Genomic DNA, 20,807 nt, shown 5'->3' with positions numbered 1-20,807 from the left:
TGCAGGGTGGGTGTTGGGAGGGGGCTTGGGGAGGGGTGAAGGACTTCTGAGAACTTTAGATGTTGTCAGGCTGCCCTCAAGTGGTGCTCGGCTGCACCGCAACTGATTTTGGGACAAGGAACGTCAAGAAAATGCTCAAATGCTGCCATAATTGAAAATGAAAAACGTTCAAAAAAATAAATAAATACAATTCATGCAAGTAAAAAAAAAAAACCCTGATATGGTAGAATGTGAATTGAATAGTATATATGGAATGTAAAATTTAAGAATAGACACCATAAAATTCATACATACATATAATAATGTAAAAATAGAACACAATGGTGAATTTGAAAATATACAAATAATTAATAAAATAGGATATTAATTAAAATACAAAACAACAGACATTCGAAATGTAAAAATATAATAATTTAAAATAAATTAAACTTATAAGTAATAGAATGCAAAGACAATATTGTAAACATTTATACAACATTCATATAACGATGCAAATATTTATTTAAAAAATAATCTATGTAAAAAAATCAAAAATAACTATAAAAATACTTGTAATTATTAAATATATTTATATATATAAATATATATATTTTTTTATATAGATAGATAGATAAATATATATATATAGAAATAGAAAAACTAATAAAATTGACTCCATAAATAACTTAAACTTAAATACACAAACCAGTGGAGACTCTACAATAAAAATAAAATATAAATATAGAATGAAATTAAAAATGAAATAATATGACTAATATGCATTTGGCATCTTTTCTTATTCTATATATTTTTGATGCACATATATGTATTTGTTATGTGCATACTGCATATTTTGTTTTCAATATACAGTAAGCTATTGTATAAATATAGCTTTTCATGTATAAGGTTCACTCTCGTGACCTTTTTTTGTCCTTCTATGATGCTGCTCCTGCAAGTAAATCAATTAAGTCTTATCTTGTCTGCTATCTTATCTGAAAAAAACAAAAAAAAAAACACCCATCATGAAAAAGCCAAATTAACATATCACAACAAAAACACAATTTTTGTTAGAACTTAGAAATAATAAAGTTGTATACATAATCATTTTCTAGTGACATTTAAAAGCAATGATGTCATATATTTAATTTGTCATTCCGGTTGCGAGAGAAAACCTTTTAGATAAACAAGCACAAAAGAAGAAGTGCAGTAAGAGCAAAGATAAGAGGAAAGGTCAAAATCAATCTGCTAAATGGCAGCACGTCGCACTCCAATGCAGCGCGATAGCATCTGTGCTAAGGCAAGAGGAGCTCTCGGCTGCATAAACCATCACGTTGCGGCTCAATTAGCGTCACTTTAGCGCAAGAGGACATTTTGCCTTCTTTGAATAGCAGCAAAGAGCTAACGCAGATGTTGAGCCTGCGCTAGCCTTACAAAAAAATCACGTCAACATTTTGTTACATTTACAGCTTGATTCCTAAATGGATTCAATTATTGGTAATCAAAGTGGTAATTGGGTTATAAAATTTGGGACACACAAAAATAATATTTAATACCGCGAATAGATATTGTAATTTGTTAAAACATACAGTACTCATCGAAATAAATGGAATGTCATTTAAAAAAATGACTTTTTGCTTTAGTTCAATAGACATTGTGCTGCTCCTTGTTGGGTGCGAGCCTTGGCCACTTGGGGGCAGTAGCATACGGATACACTGTACAGTGGAGACGGTCTTCAGCTGGTCATTAAGCCGTAGTAATATTAGCCATTCTACACAGAGTATAAAGAATATATGCCCGTGAGTATCGTTATATTATGTTTGTGTTGCGCCAACATTTGTGTTCAAATATCTGTTGCATAATTGGTTATAACACCGCGATGCCAATGCTATTCGTTAGCCCGTTTAATATGTTAAGTTATTTTGTGTAGAAATCTATAGGATTTTCTATTTAGCAATTTGGGTGGGGGTGGGGGGGTGGGGGGTGACACGGTATTAAGACTTTCCAGATGTTGTGCATTCCACATGAGCATTTACAAGACAAAAGATGGCAGACAATACAGTTAGCTTAGCATTAGCTTTAAAAAAAATCACATACGGCTCCTTTAAAGAGCAACGTGAACTTTAGAAATCAATGAAAAATGGATTAATTTTTTTGCCCCCCCCCCCCCCCCCCTTGAAATGCTACATAAAATAACCCATGAAGGCAAAGTGAAAAGATATTTAGAATATGTTTTGCAAATTGCTAAATGACAAAAAAACACTTTTTTTTTTACTATTACAGGTAAGTGGAATTTTGAAGGCAAAAATGAATTAAATCGACAGGACACTAAAGCTGTAACAAAAGTGAAGCACTATTTCAGGTTTGCAGAATATTTTGCACTGCAAATCAACTTTTTCCAGCGCACATAAAAGACATATTGGACAAAATATGCTAGTGTGTTGTCACCGTGTCCTTATTTATTATCGCACTTTCTTTCCGCACACACAAACAACCTGTACAAAACAGACGAGATTTTTCTCTTTTTTCGTCGTCTTCTTGCTCATTCTTTTTTTTTTTTTCACCACAGAACTTGCATCAGGACAGCAAAAAATATCATACAGCCACTTTTGCAATATTCAAACTAAACATTTTCAGTGTAATACAAAATAAATGTACACGCACCTTTTAAGTTATTTTTCCTCTGCACGGAAAATAAGAACATAAAAAAAGTTGCTTTTTGTTTTTACAAATCCAACAACGTAAACAAGGACTTTTTTTAATTTTTATTTTCCATCTCATAAATAATATTAAAGCTTATGTGGAAAAACACAAGAGTGTTCATTAGTGATCATTTTGTTAGTGACTGCATGTTAGTTGGACCCTTTCAAGTAGAAAAACTGCAAGTGATCATTAGTAAGGCAGATAAAAGAAAAGTCGGAAAAGGTGATTGACGCGCAGGAGCGAAGAGTTATTGCATTTTCTGCCAATGAATAGCTTCAGGGCCTTTTGGTCTTTTATCACCAAAATCCATACAAACAATGACAAATACAAAAACGTTTCATAATTTAGCGTCCTTCATCTTGGATGTGTGCTAAAAGTTTGGTAGCAATCAGAAAAAAAGCTTGTTTTTGAAGGACCACGGAAATGGCCAAAATGACCCTAAAATGGCTGCTTCAAACCAATATGGCAGACTTTCTGTGCATTTTTGGGCATGACTTTTTTTTTGTGGCTTGACTCATAAATGACTTGGCCAAATATCATGTTGCAATGTCAAACCAGTTTTCAGGGTTGAATTTTTCAAGATCAATAAGTTGGCTGCTTCAAATCAAAATGTCTGACTTCCTGTGTTCCTAAATAAGGACAAAAATGTGTTGGAAATTTCATCAGGGTAGAAAGAAACGTATTACACCAGATGACCTCTACAAACCACAAAAGGTACTTCTTTTTTTTTTACTATTGAAAAAAAATCTATACATATTTGATCATTATCTACAAAGGAGTATTAGGGCCACACTGAAAAGAAAAAAAATATACTATGAGAATATCTCAAGAAAGTTGCATGCTTTTGAGAGAAAAGTTGTATTTTTGGGAGGAAACAAAATTGTATAGTGTAAGAGAAAAATACAAAATGTGAGAAAAAAAAAAAAGTTAAATGAGCATCTAATGTCACACCTATGAGGTGGAGGGATTTTTTCGGCAAAGCAGAAGTGCTCGCTAACACTGATTTTGACAGATTTGTGAACAATAATTGAAAAAAAAGAAGTGAATTTTCTGTATACCGTTAATTTCAGCTGATGAAAAATAGGAGCAAGAATAAGTACTTAGATTTTAATATTTTTGCTTGCTATGCGTTTTCTTGGAAAAAAAAGGTATGAGCTTAAAAATGCTAAAAATGTCTTTTTAAAGACAAAAAAAAAAATAAAAATCAACAAGTCGTATTCTTTTAAGAATTTTTTTCCAAAGAAAAAAAGCTAAATACATTAAGCAAAATTTAAAAAAAAATGTTTTTAAACATATAGCATTATTATAATTTTTTTTTTTCAAGGCAAAATATTACAAGGATGAACTTGCTTTATTTTAGGGAGGGGGGGAAGGGGGTTGTTTTTGTTTTTTTAACAGAAAGAAAAGTTGCATTTTTGGGGAACTAGATTGCAAGCCATTGTGAGAATAAACTCATTAGTTTTTTTTTCTTTTTCTTTATTATTTTTATGTTTATTTATTACTTATTATTTATTAATTTATTACTTATAATTTTTTTATGTATTTATTACTTATAATTTATTTATGTATTTATTACTTATAATTTATTTATTTATTACTTATTATTTCTCGCCCCTGCAAATTGTATATTCTCATTAAAAGGCCAAACAAAACATTGTTGTTTTTTTCTTCACAAAATGTAAGTTAATTACTGCAGCAATCTGATTTGATCCTCGTCGCCCAATATATAGTCTATGTTTTTTTCCCCCCCGTGTGGCCCTCAGACTCCTTCGCAAGTGAACCCCGGGTGTTTGCGTTGACCTTTTTTTATTTAATTTTTTTTCTAAAATCTTCCTCTTTTATGGCATCAGCAATCATGTGCTGCACTAATATAGTGCACGTTAGTGCCTGAAACACAGCCAGGGTGGAGGTGAGAGAGTGACAGAGAGGGGTGCAGTTTCCATGGCAACAGCTGCCCCAATCCAACAACAACCACAAAAGCGCAAGAGAGAGAGAAGCGTCCCTCTTTTGTCCAGAGCAAGGATTCAGTGGAGGAAGGGATTCTAAACCCCTTTATGGAGATTTTCCTCCCCTTCATCCCTCATCCTCTTCTTTTTTTTTTTTTTTTTTGGCAACGGATGATGCGACGTATCCCTTAAAGCCTCCAGAGGCGGCTCAAGTGGAAAAAAAGTGTGTGTGTTGGGGAAAGTCTTGGTTGGGTGGGATGACAGACAAAAAAAAAAAAAAGGCATTTGACTCAACACTTGCAGAGGTCATGAAGGCGGAAAAAAATTAAAAGTGTGAGTGGGGAGAGCACTTTTTGAAACAAAGAGACGTGCTCCAAGAGGATTTTTTGTCTCGCCTTCATGCTGTAAAAAAAAAAGCAACAGAAAAAGCGTCCGGCGTGATTACATGTCCGTGTCGCCGTCGTAGGCCAGCGTCAGAGGTTTGAGGCGGTTGTTCTGCTGCTGCCTCGCTCGCTGCGGTCGCTTTGGCTTCTTGCTGCCGTTCGCACACACGGGAAGCACACGTTAGGCTTAGAATTTGGGGAAGGTGTCAAGAGGTGCCGTTTTATGACGTAGATCAAGGGTGTCAAACTCATTTTTCTGGCGGGCCACATTGCACTTACGACTGTGAAACCACGTAAATGTTTAATCATCTCATCGTATTATTACGTTTACACAACAAATTGATGGATTACTACTTTTGAAATCAAACACGAAGGATAATTGTTCAACTGTTGTTGAGGTTACTGTAAACACAAAAATCCTTGCAAAATCTCAACATTGCTATTTTTATTTTGCGATTTTGGCACACAGGATCATTGGATCATGGAAGTTGACATGATTTGCATTCCCAGGCCACATAAGAGAATGTGACGTGCCGGATTGACACCTGTGACAGAGATATAATTACCTGACACAACATTAGGTACACCTGCACACTGGTACTTGCCACTGTCCTTTCAACTTTTGGACTTTTCCTATAAATAATCCTGGAAAAAATGATGACTTCAAAGTTAACCAAAATGGCATATTTCTAATATTTTTGTAATTTTTGTGTATGTATTATTATTATTTGTATGTATTATTATTATATTATTATTATTATATTATTATTGTTATTATTATTATTTTATTTTTTATTATATTGTATAGTATATGATTGTATTTTTTTATTTATTTAATTTTTGTATATTTGTCGGCGATATTTTCACCGTTTTTGGGGGGGATTGAATTGATTATTTTGATTGCTATAATTCTTATAAATGAATTTTTGTTTTGTTACAAATAAATCTAATATATTTACACAAAAACTTGTGATTGTTTTACTCTGCAAGTATTTGAGTCTATTGTTTTTATTTTGTTTTGTCTTTTTGTTTTAAACATATATGTTGTTAATTTTTATTTATTTATTTATTTATTTAATTATAGTATTTGGTGTTTATTTGTCCATCCCCCCTATCTACTCTTATACTTTTTATAGCTTTTTCATTATGGTTATATTACACCGATATATAGTAAGTCTCCAGACATGCCAATTAAAAGCAAATAACTCTAGTGTTAATCTTTTTGGATCCCATCAATGAGATCGTACAGTACTGGTGTACCTAATGAAGTGGACAATGAGTTGCTATTTCATCGAAACCACAAACGTGACAATGCTGCCACCTGCTGGAGAATGGAGTTTACGCATGACGATGAAGGGGAAGGCGATGAGTGCAATGGCATGACTCGGCCACACGAGGGCAGCAAGGCAACATCTATCTATCTATCTATCTATCTATCTATCTATCTATCTATCTATCTATCTATCTATCTATCTATCTATCTATCTATCTATCTATCTATCTATCTATCTATCTATCTATCTATCTATCTATCTATCTATCTATCTATCTATCTATTTTTCTAATTATCTATCAAAAACATGAACATTTGTTTGTGTTAAAAAAAGAAGGAGCGATTATTCCTCACCTGCTCCAACAAGCTGACTGACTTATCAGGCGGACCGCGTGAGGGGAGGGGCTGCAGGCACTTGAGGAAGGCATGCTGGGAGAAGGGGCTTTCTTGGGCAGGGGAGGAGGGGGTGCCCCTTTTCATTAGCTGCCGCTGCTCTGAGCCAGCTCTTGGCAGTCGGGACAGGTGTACACCATCTGGTGGGCGTTCTGCTGCCCCGTCCACACCGCCCCCCCGTTGGCGTGGCACTCCTGGGAGGCCAGCGAGCGATGCACCATGGCGCAGTAACTGCTGCCCTCGCCGTGAGGAGGATGACGGGTGAGGGGAAAAAGGGGGTGACCGTCGTGATGATGATGATGATGATGATAAGGATGAGGAGGAGGAGGAGGAGCAGGAGGAGGAAGACGAAGAGGAGGACTCACCAAGCCAGGTAGATCATAGACACGATGAAGATAAGCAGCACGAAGGCTCCCGCCGCCACGCCGTACACCCAAATCTTCAACTTACCATCTGTGGTGGAAGATGAGGAGCAATCAGTGGCTTCGCTCACACTTTTTAGTTACTTGTTTGTTATACAAATTTTCTGTACATCTTTGACTTCGGCCAATGAAAAATGTTCGCAAAAATAAGTATTTATACCTTTATATTTTTGCTCAATGTGTTTTCTTGAAAAAAGGCATGAGCTTGAAAATGTAAAAAATGTAGAAAATGTCTTTTTCACGACCAAAAAAAACTTAGGTTTTGGAGAAAACAAGTCATATCCTTATGATTTTTTTTTTTAAGAAAAAAGCAAAATATGTGAAACAACAAATTTAAAAAAAAAATGGTATGAGGTATGAGGATGAATTTGCTTGAAAGTCATTTTTTTTACAGAAAGAAAAGTTGCATTCTTTGGGAAAATATATATATTTTAAATTATATATATATATATATATATATATATATATATATATATATATATATATATATATGATAGATACAAAAATATGCATATGATTTTATTTATTTCTATATTGATTTAGTTGGTTGTTTGTTTTTAGGATGATGATTGCTTTTAATTAATAGTGATAAACATTTGATTTCAAGACTTATTTATTTCTATTTGTTTTTTAATAGAAACTGTAGCTTAGAAATAATACATAGTAATATATCAATATATTTTTTTTATTTGATTTTTAAAAATGTCATTAATTATTCATTTTGAGAATTGTATTTTTGTTTTGTTTTCATGCTTTTATTACTGCATTATCAAAATATCTATATAATAAACACTATTTTAGTCAATTAGTTTATTGTCTAAACAATGAAATCACAATTTGATTGTAATATTAATAATAACTTATTAGGGAAAAATACTTTTAAAGTTTTTAATCATTCAAGTATTTTAAATTGTATTAGTATTATTTTCTCTTTGTACACTACATTTTTTACTTGTAGTTTTTTTTTTTTTTGGTCCTCACGTTAGTTGCGCAACATAAATAATGCAGTTTGTGACCTGGTCCGTAGGGTTGCAGGTACCAGGTACGTCCCGAGCGTCCTGGCTGTGTGGTGGCAGTCAGCGTGGGGTTGATGGCGCGGCTGGTCTTGACGTCCCCCTTCTTGTCTCCCGCCGTGGGGATCTCCAGGACGGGGATGGGGGCGCACTGGTCCAGGAGCCCACCGGATGACAGCACCTCCGTGTAGCCTTCCTCGCACATGCACACTCCCGCCTGCAGGGGGCAGCACGGCACTGATGGATTTTGCTGCATTTTTGTGTTTTGACTTTACTTCCTGTTGACTTGCCTCGCTGCAGTAAGACGTTGGTGGGACGCATGGCGGGTTGCACGCGCTGTCGTCCATCACGGGGGTGGCGGGAAGGCAGCCCCCTAAGGGATAAAACAGCACAGTAACATCCAAAGAAGCACAGTAACGACAGGATAGACATGTCTACCAAATTGCATGTTGCTAAATGAAAATGAATTTTCAAAATTGGAATTTTGATTTTATTCGTTTTTTTTGTCAAGTCATCAAACTTCACTCAAATCGTTCACAATTTTACGTTCATCTCTCCATTTAGTAGCAATCAGACAAAACCTCTACATGAGTTTTCTTCTGCAAGAGCACAACAGTGGAAATGGCTTCCCAATGTTGTTATGGGAAAGTCATTAGTTCTTAAGTGGAAAAGTGCCGCAATAATGCAAACGCGTACGGAGGCTTTAAAAGTCGAGTTTCTTAATACTTTGAGAAAACAAGTCATATCCTTATGAGAATTTTTTTTTTTAAAGAAAAAAGCAAAATATGTGAAACAACAAAAATAGTAAAAAAAATAGAGAGAGAAAAAAAGGCAAAAATAGTATGAAGATAAATTAGCTTTATTTTAGGGGGGAAAAAGTCTTTTTTTTTACAGAAAGAAAAGTCGCATTTTTGGGGAAAATCATTTTTTTAATTTTTTGTACATATTCATATGATAGATAAAAAAATATTTATATTATAATAGTGATAATGGAACAAACATTTTAAACATTTGATTTCAAGTATGAGAATAGTAGCAATCAGACAAAACCTCTACATTAGTTTTTTTTTCCCTGCAAGAGCACCCTGGAAATGGCTTCCCAATGTTGTTATGGGAAAGTCATTAGTTCTTAAGTGGAAAAGTGCCGCAATAATGCAAACGCGTACGGAGGCTTTAAAAGTCGAGTTTCTTAATACTTTGAGAAAACAAGTCATATCCTTATGAGAATTTTTTTTTAAAGAAAAAAGCAAAATATGTGAAACAACAAAAATAGTAAAAAAAAATATAATAAATACAGAGAGAAAAAAAGGCAAAATAGTATGAGGATAAATTTGCTTTATTTTAGGGGGGAAAAAGTCATTTTTTACAGAATGAAAAATCGCATTTTTGGGGAAAATAATTTTTTAATTTTTTGTACATATTTATATGATAGATTAAAAAATATGTATATTATAATAGTGATAATGGAACAAACATTTTAAACATTTGATTTCAAGTATGAGAATAGTAGCAATCAGACAAAACCTCTACATTAGTTTTTTTTTTCCTACAAGAGCACCCTGGAAATGGCTTCCCAATGTTGTTATGGGAAAGTCATTAGTTCTTAAGTTGAAAAGTGCCGCAATAATGCAAACGCGTACGTAGGCTTTAAAAGTGGAGTTTCTTAATACTTTGTGTTTATTTGAGAGTGACTGTAATGTTCTTACCAGTGACATTGAGTCCGTCAGAGCGCTGACACCAGATGAACGGTCGCGAGGAGTTAGGTCGAAAGCTGCTCAGCCACTTGTACTCGAAACATTCGCCTTCTAAAATGACAGGAGAAAAAGAAAAAAAAAATCATGTGAAGACGAATGATCACAAAGCAGTTGTGAAGTTGTGGACGTGTAATGGTCCAAACGTCAAAAGAGTGCAGCGGAGTGTTTTAATGTTCACTGTGAGCCTGGGCTTAATGAGCGTCTATCAGTGGTGCTGAGAGATGATATCAGTATCAGCGTCTCTGCAGACTCAGCCAGAGGAAATGAACAATTTAACCTTGAACAAAGAAAAGGCATGCGCCGCTATCTCTGCTCGTCATCGAGAGGCTCTCGTTCATCTGAAGGAGCTCACGCCACTTCAGCCTCTCTCGACATCACAAGCATCCTGGTGGAAATTGAATCGGGGAGGCTTTGATAGCCAACCTGCAATTGTGGAGAAAATTCAGCCCCCAAAGCCAGTTTGACTTAGCAACATGAAATTTGGTAGGCATGTCTATCGAGGTAAGACCCACAAAAGAGTCTCAAGAAGCAATGCCCAAAAATGGACAGAAAGTGGGCCATTAATGTTTGAGAGAGATTCTGGTGGAAATGGAGTCTGATAGCGACACTGTTGTCTTTGAAAAATTCAGCCCCCGAAGCTAGTTGAACTTGGGAACTTGACATTTGGTAGGCATGTCTATCTGGAATAGACCCACAAAAAAGTATCATGAAGTCATGCCTGAAAAGAAACAGGAAGCAGGTCAGTTTGGTTTGGGTTCAGTATTGTACATCATGGAAACTGAGGCTGGTATGGCTTGATACCGATCTTGCGATTTTTGGACAATTCAGCCCCCAAAGCCGGTTTTACTTGGCATCATAAAATTTGGTACACAGGAAATTAAAGTAAAATTTGACTCTATTTAGAGTGGGACCAAATAGACTCAGAATTGAAAAAAAAAAAAAAAGGAGATAAAATAAAAGTCACTCAAGGGTTGAGGAACAAACTCACGACCTTCAACTTGGGAGGCAGCCGATCTACTCCCTGAGCCACGCAGCTCCTGGTATGTGTTAGTATATCGCTCGCGTCAGCTGGAATCTTCCAAACTCTAGAGGGACCAAATCGTTTTAAAGTATATAGACCAAAACATCGTTTTTGGTCTCTTGGGAGATAAGCAAACAGTAGGAGGGGCGTAGCTCAGGTGGTAGTGTGGCAGTCTCCTAAACTGAAGGTGGTGAGTTTGTTCCTCAACCCTTGAGTGACTTTTTTCTCAATTATTTTATTTACTCTCTTTTAAGGGTAAATATTAGCCTACTCTAAAACTGAGTCTATTTGGTCCCGCTCTAAATAGAGTCAAATGTACTCAACAGAATTTACTTTGTCATGTCTATCCAGATTAGACCAACAAAAAAGCCTGAAGAAGCAATCCTCGAAAAGACACATAAGTTAGCCAGTTTGGTTTGGGTCCTTTGTGTACATCCTGATACAAATCCTGCCTTTTTGGGAAAATTCGGCCTAAATCGACCCAAAAAAGGCACCGGAAGTCTGACATTTGAGAGCAATTTGGTCATTTCCAGAGGTCCTTCAAAGACAAACTTGAACCAAACCATGTAAAATATAAAGTTTGAGTTGATATTTACCTGTGCAGGGTTGCGACTCCCAGGCCTGGTCAGGACACAGCTGCAGGTTCTCCGGCTCCTGGGCCAAGACGGCGCGCGAGCGCACCTGAACCGAACCGAAGTCTACGCCGGCCTCTTTGACGCAGATGCTGACGCAGGAGCTCCAGTCAGACCACTCCATCAGGTAGCATTCGCCTGGTAAGACAAAAGACAAACACCTGGTCGTGGTTTGACTTTGATTAATGGACTCATGGGGAAGAGAGGGTACTCGGTTTTGTTGCCTGGGGTTACGTGAAGGCACTCCAGAGGGTACGTGAGATAGTTAGATAATATAGTTCAAAGTATGAATAAATATTTCAGAAAAATTCAGTTAATTATTTCTTTTTGAGAACAGACTATTACTATGAGCCCAATCAATATTGCTAACAATTTTTATGTGCACAAATCTTTATTTATAATTAATATTTATAATTAAATTAATTCTTGTTTTTCTTTTTTTAGTTATATCTTTTTATTTCCAAATAGTTCAAGAGACCGCATAAATAAAAAGAGAGTGCCAAAAATAAGACAATGATGGCACAGCACTCTGCTTTAAGTCTCCCCCCCTCCCCCAATCAGAAATGCTTTGCGCTGGTTTGGGAGTACTTGGCTGAAAAAAAAATATTTCAGGCTATGTCACTGAGTAAAGGTTGAGAACAACTACAATAGAGTAAAAATTACAAAATTATTATAAAAAACCCATGGTATTTTATTTTGAAATAGCCTGGTCAGAACAATCAAAAAGCCGAAAACATGTTACATTATTATTATTAATTATTTTTATTTTATTTTATTTTTTACTGTTTTTTGGTCAAATGCCCTTTCCATGACCTTTTCTGGGACTGTCGCCCCTACCAACATGGCCGCATACTCCCATGCATTGCTTTTAATGGGAACATCGCCACTACCAACATGGTGGCTACATCGCGTGAACGTTAGCCTGTTCTAATTGTGGTGGCGTCTTGAGTGGACTAGACACTATTTTCTGTCCGTTAAATCTCAAGTCCGTTGATTCCGGATCTAATATGAAGAACAATTTATATACTATTTATTATTATTATTATTATTTAAAAAAAATTCAGTTAATGTTGGCACATTGTTTAGGAAAGCTACACATCAATCATTCTACACATCAAGACAGATGATCTTTACTGCAAAAGTTTCTGTCTCATTTGCTTTTTTATTTTTTATAAGAGACGGACACTGAAGAGAAAAATAATATTAAACAATGATGGGTTGTTGATTTTGTGAGAGTACAAAAGGCCAAAGGAAAGTATGGCAATTATGATTCTTATCTCTTATGAACTGTTGTTTTGGCATTGATGTCTTGTGTATTAAATTGTCGACTCACCGCAAGGCAAATATCACTGCTGCATGATTACTCGTCCTAACCGGCTGCTGTTTTTCTTCACACCCTCTTAACTGCTTTAAAGGTTAATTACGTGTTTCAATTCTCGGCGGCTTCAAACTGGCGGCTTGAAAAAAGAGCGGACAGAATCAATTAGCTCCAATCTTTGGCGGATAATTGACGATGACCGTTGCAATGTCTGCGCGGCCTCCAGCCTTCTATTCATTTCCTGTACAATGTCGCTGCGCTAACAGCCGAGATCATCAGAGGTGAGCTGCGTGGGAATTGGATGAATGAGGTGAGACGTGTTTGGAATTCCTAGCTTTTTTATTTGAGAAGCAGGAGGCGGAGGATGAGGTAGAAAGGAATCGAGATGCGGCGGAGGTCGGATTTGACGGCAGCTGACAAGCGCAGCTCGTCGAATAACGAACGAGAAAGTGGAGCACGGGTCAAGAGTGCATGAACGTGTGTGTGTGTTTTAGAATTCCCATGCAACTGAACTGAACTGAAGATTCTCCTCACCTCTAAAACTTAAGGAAACTAAAAGGCTCCCGTAGAGATGCCCCAGCTGGTCTCGAGTGTCGACTAGAATTACGCAAAGAGTCCGTAGCTCTCTTGTGTTACTTGTTTTCAGATGCTGCTTGAGTGACGACTAGAACTAGGAGAGGAGTCGGTAATTGTCTTGTATAAATAAGTGTTACTGTCAAAAAGACAGCAACATTTAGCGCATGGTACATTTTTCCAAATGTTTCAGCTGATCTTGAATGCTGCTCGTGTGCTAACTAGAATTAGGAAAAGAGTCAATAATTGACTCGTAGTAGCGTTAGTGTCAAAGACAGCAATATTTAATTAATGGTAGTTTTCCCCCCTGAAATAGTTATACAGTTAGTTCAGAATGTGGCTTGAGTGCTGACTAAAACCAGAAGTATAGACCGTCATGTATTAGTTTCACTGTAAAAGATGGCATCTTTTGGCTCATGCTTACCTTTTCAAGGAGCTGATGGTTTCTATAAATATAACGCAGCTGGTCTACAATGCTGCACGAGTGCCAACGAGAACTAGGAGAAAAGTCTATAATTGTTTGGTATTAGCATTACTGTGAGTGACAGCAACATTTAGTTGATGGTACTTCTTTTTTTTAATTTTTTTTTATTTTTATTTTTTTTTAGAATAAGCCAATTGGCCCAGAATGCTGCTTGAGTGCTGACGAGAACCATGAGAAGAGACTTTCATGTATTAAATTCACCATAAAAGACAGGAACTTTTAGTTTGTGGTACCATTTCAAAGGCCAAATCTGTCTTGCGTTACTGTAAAAGACTTTAGTCACAAATGCAGCACGAGTGCCGACTAGAACCAGGATAAGAATATTTCTCCATTGTTAGGTTTGCTGCAAAAGACCCCAACTTTTAGTGGTACTTTTAATGGTAAATTGCCAAGGACTTAAAAGGTTCCAGTTGGTCAAAAAATGCTGCTCGAGTGCTGACTAGAACTTGGAGAAGAAACTATCATGTTTTAGTTTCACTATATAAGACAGCAACTTTTTGTTCTTTGTACTTTTTTAAATAGTGTTTACTTAACATTTTTTCCCCAGCTAATTTTGTCGTTGCTGTTTTTTCCCTCTCTTTTCCTATCTGTCTGTCCCCTCTTAAAAGAAACTGATCGTGTTATTCCGCCCCAGAATGCTGAACAATCTGTGACGAGTTAAATTAGACACTTTGGAAACGAAACGGCAGCAGCTTTGTGTTTGCTCTTTTTGGCAGAGCTCGCGCGCACTAATTTCCCTTCAGGGAGTGCTGACACAACAACACTGACTCAAATGTAAGCTTGCACTGTGCTAACGTTCACCTGGCTTATCAAGCACGGTGCTAAATTGGGTCTTCGGTCTACCTTCTTGTAGAAGCTGATGGCGGATGTGCAGCTTAGAGCGGAAACAACGACAAATTTCAAGAGCGTTGCTGTGTCCTGTCAGGCTTTTGGGAGCAAAGATCGCTTCAAAGCTGACACATGACAGGCGCCTGTCATCGCGATGACAGGCGCCTGTCAGCACTCCAGAAAATAAATCCCAACTTTATTTACAGCACTGGAAAAAATTAAGAGACCATCAGTTACTTCAAACATTACCACCATATAGGGCTGGACGATTAACCAAAATTTGATTGTGATTTTAGTGTCTCTCGATCATTAAAACGTAACAATCAAAGAAAAACAATTAATGTGCAGAACGCCGCTGAGTGTTTATAAGTTTCCAACGTTGTGAAAGTACCCTGAATGCACCATGTAGCTTGTAGCTAGCCCGGAGTGGATCAGTGTGATTCTGCTTTCCAAAAGCGTCCTTTAAACTGTTTAACGACACTCCAGTTGGAGTTAACAGTAAAACTAAACACACGATAAGGAGAATTACATATAGTGTGTATTTAAATACAAAACATGTTTTGTTTTTAAAATATCACTAGCCTAGCGCTAATGGTATAAGGCATTCAAATGCTAACAGGAAGTTAGCATCAACTTCTGGAGTAATAGTCCTTCAAATAACAAATATTTACACACAAATGCTGTGGAAACACATACCCGCAGGTAAGATAACACTACTCAAAGGCACAAATTATTCCCAATTTGAGGAAAAATTTGTTATTTTGATAGAATCCTATCACAACTTTCTTCTGTTCTCATTGTAAGAGTGGCTGCACAGCACCACACTGCCCCTAAGAGGCTAAAACGCGCAGGAACAGCCAATATTTGTTTTGCAATTATTGTTTTAGTTCACAATATTTGTATTTTACTTTTTAAAAAATTATAATTATTTTGAGTTTAAGGATTCACAGAATTTTCTATTCCTCAAAAGTCAAGGATACAAATATATCCAAGGCCTTTTTTTGGGGTGGGGGTGGGGGTCATACCAACACACATTTCCACATGACAGCACAAAATACAATCCCTCAGGTCCCAGGATAAAGTAACATAAAATAAATTAAATATGATAAGTAGGATAATGTAACACTTAAGTTTGAAAATGACAAATGAAAATGCAAGAGGCATGAATTTCATATATATTTAAAAGGTTACGTTATACTTGACCAAAAATAATTGGGTTCAAGAATAAAGTGTTCAACGTGACGATATGAATGAGCGTAAAGCTATGATCATAGTTTTATAGTAGTTGAAAAAATATTAAATTTTAAAATCAATGAATAATCCACCAATTGTCTTTGATTAACCCTAACGGATGAATCTAAAATGCAATTAAGAAAAAAAAAGTGGAATGAAATCCTCACCAGGGCAAGGAAGCATGCAGGCCTCCTTCAGCCGGATGCGCTTGTCTCCATCCACGGACAACTCCAGACTGCCGCACAGCTCCTCATCCACTTGGCCGCCACTGTCCTGCTCGCCATCGCCGCCGTCCGACACAAAGCAGGTGAGGTTCCGGTAACGTGTGCCGTGACCGCACACCACGCTCTGAAAAACCATCAAGCCATCACTAAAAATGAACAGGAAGTCGGCCATTTTAGGGACAATTTGGTCATTTCTTTTAAAGGGGACGTCAACCCCCAATTTTTTTTGGGGGGGGGACAATAATATGTTCTAAGCAACCCCACGAGTCTAAGTACGGTATTCTGTTAGTGCAATATGAGTTAAGCAGCAAAATACAGCCGTTTTTATCCATCTCAGAGGGCGGCCATTTTGCCACTTGTTGTTGACTGAAAATGACATCACAGTTGCACAGGTCTCAGATATCAACCAATCACAGCTCAGCTTCATAAAACCACCTGTCTCACCAACTGTGATGTCATCTTCAGTCAACAACAAGTGACAAAATGGCCGCCCTCTGACATGAATAAAAACGGCTGGATTTTGCTTCATAACTCATATTCCAAAAATGTAATATTAACTCATTCACTGCCATTGACAGCTATAGACGTCAAAAATTCATTTGAACTATTTCTATTAGTTTAAAATTTTTTCCCACTTTTGTTAACAAGATTATAAAAACCTAGAATTTTTTTATTGTACATTTAGAACAGATATAAAATGTGTGATTAATTGTGAGTTAACTAGTGAAGTCATGCGATTAATTATGATTACAAATTTTAAATCGCCTGACGCCCCAAATTTTTTATAATATTTTCTTTCTTTTTTTAATTCATTCATTGCCATTGACGGCTATAAACGTCAAAAATTCATTTGAACTATTTCTATTTAACATTTTTTCCCACTTTTGTTAACAAGAGTATGAAAACCTAGAATTTTTTTACTGTACATTTAGAACAGATATAAAATTTGTGATTAATCATGAGTTAACTAGTAAAGTCATGCGATTAATTACAATTAAAAATTGTAATCGTCTGCCGCCCCTAATTTTTTATCTTTTTTTTAAATGAATTTATGGCAGTGAATGAGTTAATCAGAAAGTCATGTTTAGACTTATCATTTATTGCCAAGATTTATAGTTTTCATCATAGCGTGAGGTGGAACATGGCGGCTAAGTTTGATGATCCAGTTTGACTTAACTTAATATTTCATACTGGTCATGACGTGTTAATTTCTCCCCCTGGTGTGTGGTTAAGGGAAAGGTTTGATAATTGGACATGCCATAAAATTAATTTAGAGGACCAACTCAGCTAAATGAGCCATTGAGCTCACATTCCTCTTTGCTCATCGTTTTTATCTTTATGGCACCAATTTACTGATTTACAGCCAGCCTTCAAAACGTTTTTTACTCATTCGTTATTTCCATTTCAATTGGCAATCAAAAAACAAAAAAGTGCACCATTCTTTTTTCATTTGTTTTTAATCTAACACAACAAACAAACAAAATGGAATGACTTTATAATATTTCAATTGTTGGCTAAGATAAAAAATATGAAATTGAAAAAAAAAAGGCCAATGAATGAAACTCATATCTCAAGACAGGTGCTGTATTTAATTTGCCATGTTTACGTGGCCCTGATGTTTCATAACAAACATCAGTAAAGCTACGCTAGCTTGTTAGCCGCCACAATCAGTCAGCGGCATGATCACCATCCATCAAAAGATCTGTCAGTCATATTATATATAGCAATAGCAAACTTCTGAGTCACATAAACAGGACCAATTCAAAGTCAACCCCTAAGGGGACTTGAAGAAAACAGTTTTGCCGCAATTATTAATTATTCATATTAACTCATTCACTGCTATTGACGGTTATAGATGTCAAAAATGAATTTAAACTATTTCTATTAGTTTAACATTTGTTTCTACTTTTGTTTACAAGAGTATGAAAATTTTGAATTTTTTATTGTACATTAATTACATTTTGTTGACATTAAGTACGATTTAAAAATGTAATCGCCTGACGCCCCTAATTTTTTATAATCTTTTTTTTTAATGCATTCCCTGCCGTTGACGGCTATTAACATATATATATTTTTTGCACCCTTCATTTTATTTTCTTTCATGTCCCTGAGGGCAGGTGTGTTAAACAAATTTTCATCACAGGCCACATCATAATTCACCTTATGACTGGATGTGTTTTAGACAATAACGAGTGGAAATAGTTAGAGCTTATTGGCACTGGATTTCTGTAATGCTTTGGATCATGGCCCTGAAGTCCTTTTCACACTGCACTTGGTGTTTATTTTGGGGCAGCGCCTCCGTGCAAGCTCGCCCTCCTCTCCTATTGGATGTGCCTTCTGACGTTTTCAATTTGACGGTGTTCGACTCAATGAATGGGTTCATCAATGGCGAGCAGTGTATTGCTAAGCGCAGAGTGAAAAGGCCTTAAGACCTTTTAAGAACATTTTAATCGTAATGAAATTATAGCATAAGTTAACCCTTATGAATTTGACACCGCAATTTTAAAATTTTTGATCCGATGTATAAATGGAAGTATTTTTTTTGTGTATTTACTATTTTGATAAGAACAAATACTAAAGTAACTAATCACTTCTTGGCTTTTAATTTTCAATTGAAAATGGAAATGAGGAATGTTGCACAGGGCTTGTACAAACCTCCACGCGGCACTCTGACCAGGCGCTGTACTGCCATCGGTAGCACGGCCGCACCGGACACGGCTTCCACTGCACCATCGGCGACGAACACGGACGACCGTCACCCTGCGAGGCTTGGACGACGGACCTCTGACGCCACATCTTGCCTGGAGACCACCCCCAAGGAAACAACATCATCAGTCAGTCACATTAACACTTTTGTGTAGACTGCATTCTGTGTCTCATGTCTCATCTGTCTTTACAGTAACAAAAAAGAACCTTTCTAAAAAGTTTCATTTTGTCACTCTGAGCGTGTTGTATACCTTTATTACTTTTTTATTATTTCTATTACTTTTTTAATATTTCACTTGATCAATCAGCAAACTTTTTCTGAACGAATGAATGCAGAGCATTGATCACATGAGAGACAAGCGCAAGTCTAAAAATAGAACTCGTTACGTGCGTGCACGTTTGAAAGCGACCCCAATTCCATCTCATGCACACGCACTTTGACAACCGGCGGAACCTTTCATCCCACACACATACACTCCTATCCAGAGAAACACACACTCGGATGCACGCACGCACGCACGCACACACACACGCGCACACACTCACACATTTGATTGGTCAATCAAACCAACATGGGTGGGGTTGGGGGTTAATGAAGAACAATGTACCAAAAATAAAAGCCAGCAATCATTTTGATCTTTTATTCTTTAGGTTCTACTTCCTGTTGCTTTTTCCATGGCCATTGGTTTGACTGTCAAATTTTTTAAAACCAAGGACGTTTAAAATTTTTATTTTTATATTTATGAAATTATTTTATATTGTAATTTTTTATAATTTTTTAAATTGTGTTTCATATTAAATATATATATATATATATATATATATATATATATATATAAATAAATAAATAAATAAATATATATATATATATAGTTTTTTTTATTTAGATGGATTTGTATTTCTATGGTAGGTTTCTACTTCCTGTTTCTTTTACCCATTGTGTCAACATTGGCCAATATTTTTTTGGAATAAAGGACTTTCATTTGGATTTTTATTTTAACATTTTATTTTTTTATTTATATATTTATATATTTGTTTTTATTTTATTATTATTTATAATTTGTATTTTATTTTTAAGTTGATTTTCCCCAATATTTCCCCATTTTCAATGGCTGGATGGAACCAACTTTTTGTGAACAGAGGACCTTAATTTAGATCCTCCTACATCCTTTACCCATACAGTTAATTTGATTGGTTGAGTTTTTTGTTTTTCAGTATTTTGAAAGTTTTCTGCTTCTTGTTCTTTCCTCATCGTCAATGCCAATTTTGACCAACTTCTTGCGGCCGATTGATTAACGCAGAGTGAAATTGAAGGCTCCAACGTTAGCTTGCTAGCTAGCCGGGGTAGGCTTATGTCACCATTTAAGATTTGCGTATCAATAGTGCATCACTGACCATCTAGACCGCACGTCTGCGAGCACTCGGTCCAGGTCGACCACTCGGACAGCTGACAGTTGACGGGACACTCCACCACGCAGGAGACGTTCATTTGCCACTTCTTCTCCAAGTTCAGCTGTAATGTAATATCGTTATGTAACATTGTAGTGTGAAAACAAGGTGTCACAACATAGTGTGACATTATAGAGATATTATAGCGTCACATCCTAGGGTGACGTCCCAGCACAACAGTGTAGCACGATATGACGCTAATATGCTAGGCTTGGATTGTGCTGTTATTACACTTTTATTACATTGTGTTATTACGCTGTTATTACACCATGTTATTATGCTGTGGCATTGACGCTACCATATGACGCTACAATGTGATGCTATGCCAATATGCAACATCATTATGCTAAAACGCTATGATGTTATGGTACAACGAAACTGATTGGTGGCACTACAACTCCCAGTAGTCTTTGCAGCTGTCTTATGATGTGCATCAGTGTAACATTATGAGCTTTGTGAATGAGCCAAACATCGCT

At 36.3% G+C, this 20,807-nt stretch overlaps 1 protein-coding gene across 1 annotated transcript in view; it reads right to left on the bottom strand.

The window, feature by feature from the left end:
- Window positions 1–2,410: 2,410 nt before the first annotated feature.
- thsd7ab (thrombospondin, type I, domain containing 7Ab) overlaps window positions 2,411–20,807 on the bottom strand; it is a 108,136-nt gene continuing 89,739 nt past the window's right edge. Inside the window, exons 21-29 of the mRNA XM_077575957.1 lie at window positions 20,278–20,395; window positions 18,832–18,977; window positions 16,120–16,300; window positions 11,481–11,654; window positions 9,816–9,914; window positions 8,400–8,482; window positions 8,113–8,326; window positions 7,040–7,127; window positions 2,411–5,160 (exon numbers count right to left, since the gene is read on the bottom strand). Coding sequence (XP_077432083.1) covers window positions 5,067–5,160; window positions 7,040–7,127; window positions 8,113–8,326; window positions 8,400–8,482; window positions 9,816–9,914; window positions 11,481–11,654; window positions 16,120–16,300; window positions 18,832–18,977; window positions 20,278–20,395 — 1,197 coding nt within the window. The 3' untranslated portion in view covers window positions 2,411–5,066. The remainder of the gene's footprint in view (window positions 5,161–7,039; window positions 7,128–8,112; window positions 8,327–8,399; window positions 8,483–9,815; window positions 9,915–11,480; window positions 11,655–16,119; window positions 16,301–18,831; window positions 18,978–20,277; window positions 20,396–20,807) is intronic.

This window comes from Vanacampus margaritifer, chromosome 9, assembly GCF_051991255.1.
Source record: "Vanacampus margaritifer isolate UIUO_Vmar chromosome 9, RoL_Vmar_1.0, whole genome shotgun sequence".
In the NCBI taxonomy this organism is placed as follows: domain Eukaryota; kingdom Metazoa; phylum Chordata; class Actinopteri; order Syngnathiformes; family Syngnathidae; genus Vanacampus; species Vanacampus margaritifer.
The sequence above is the reverse complement of the archived record's forward strand: the minus strand, read 5'-3'. Positions and strand labels throughout refer to the sequence as shown.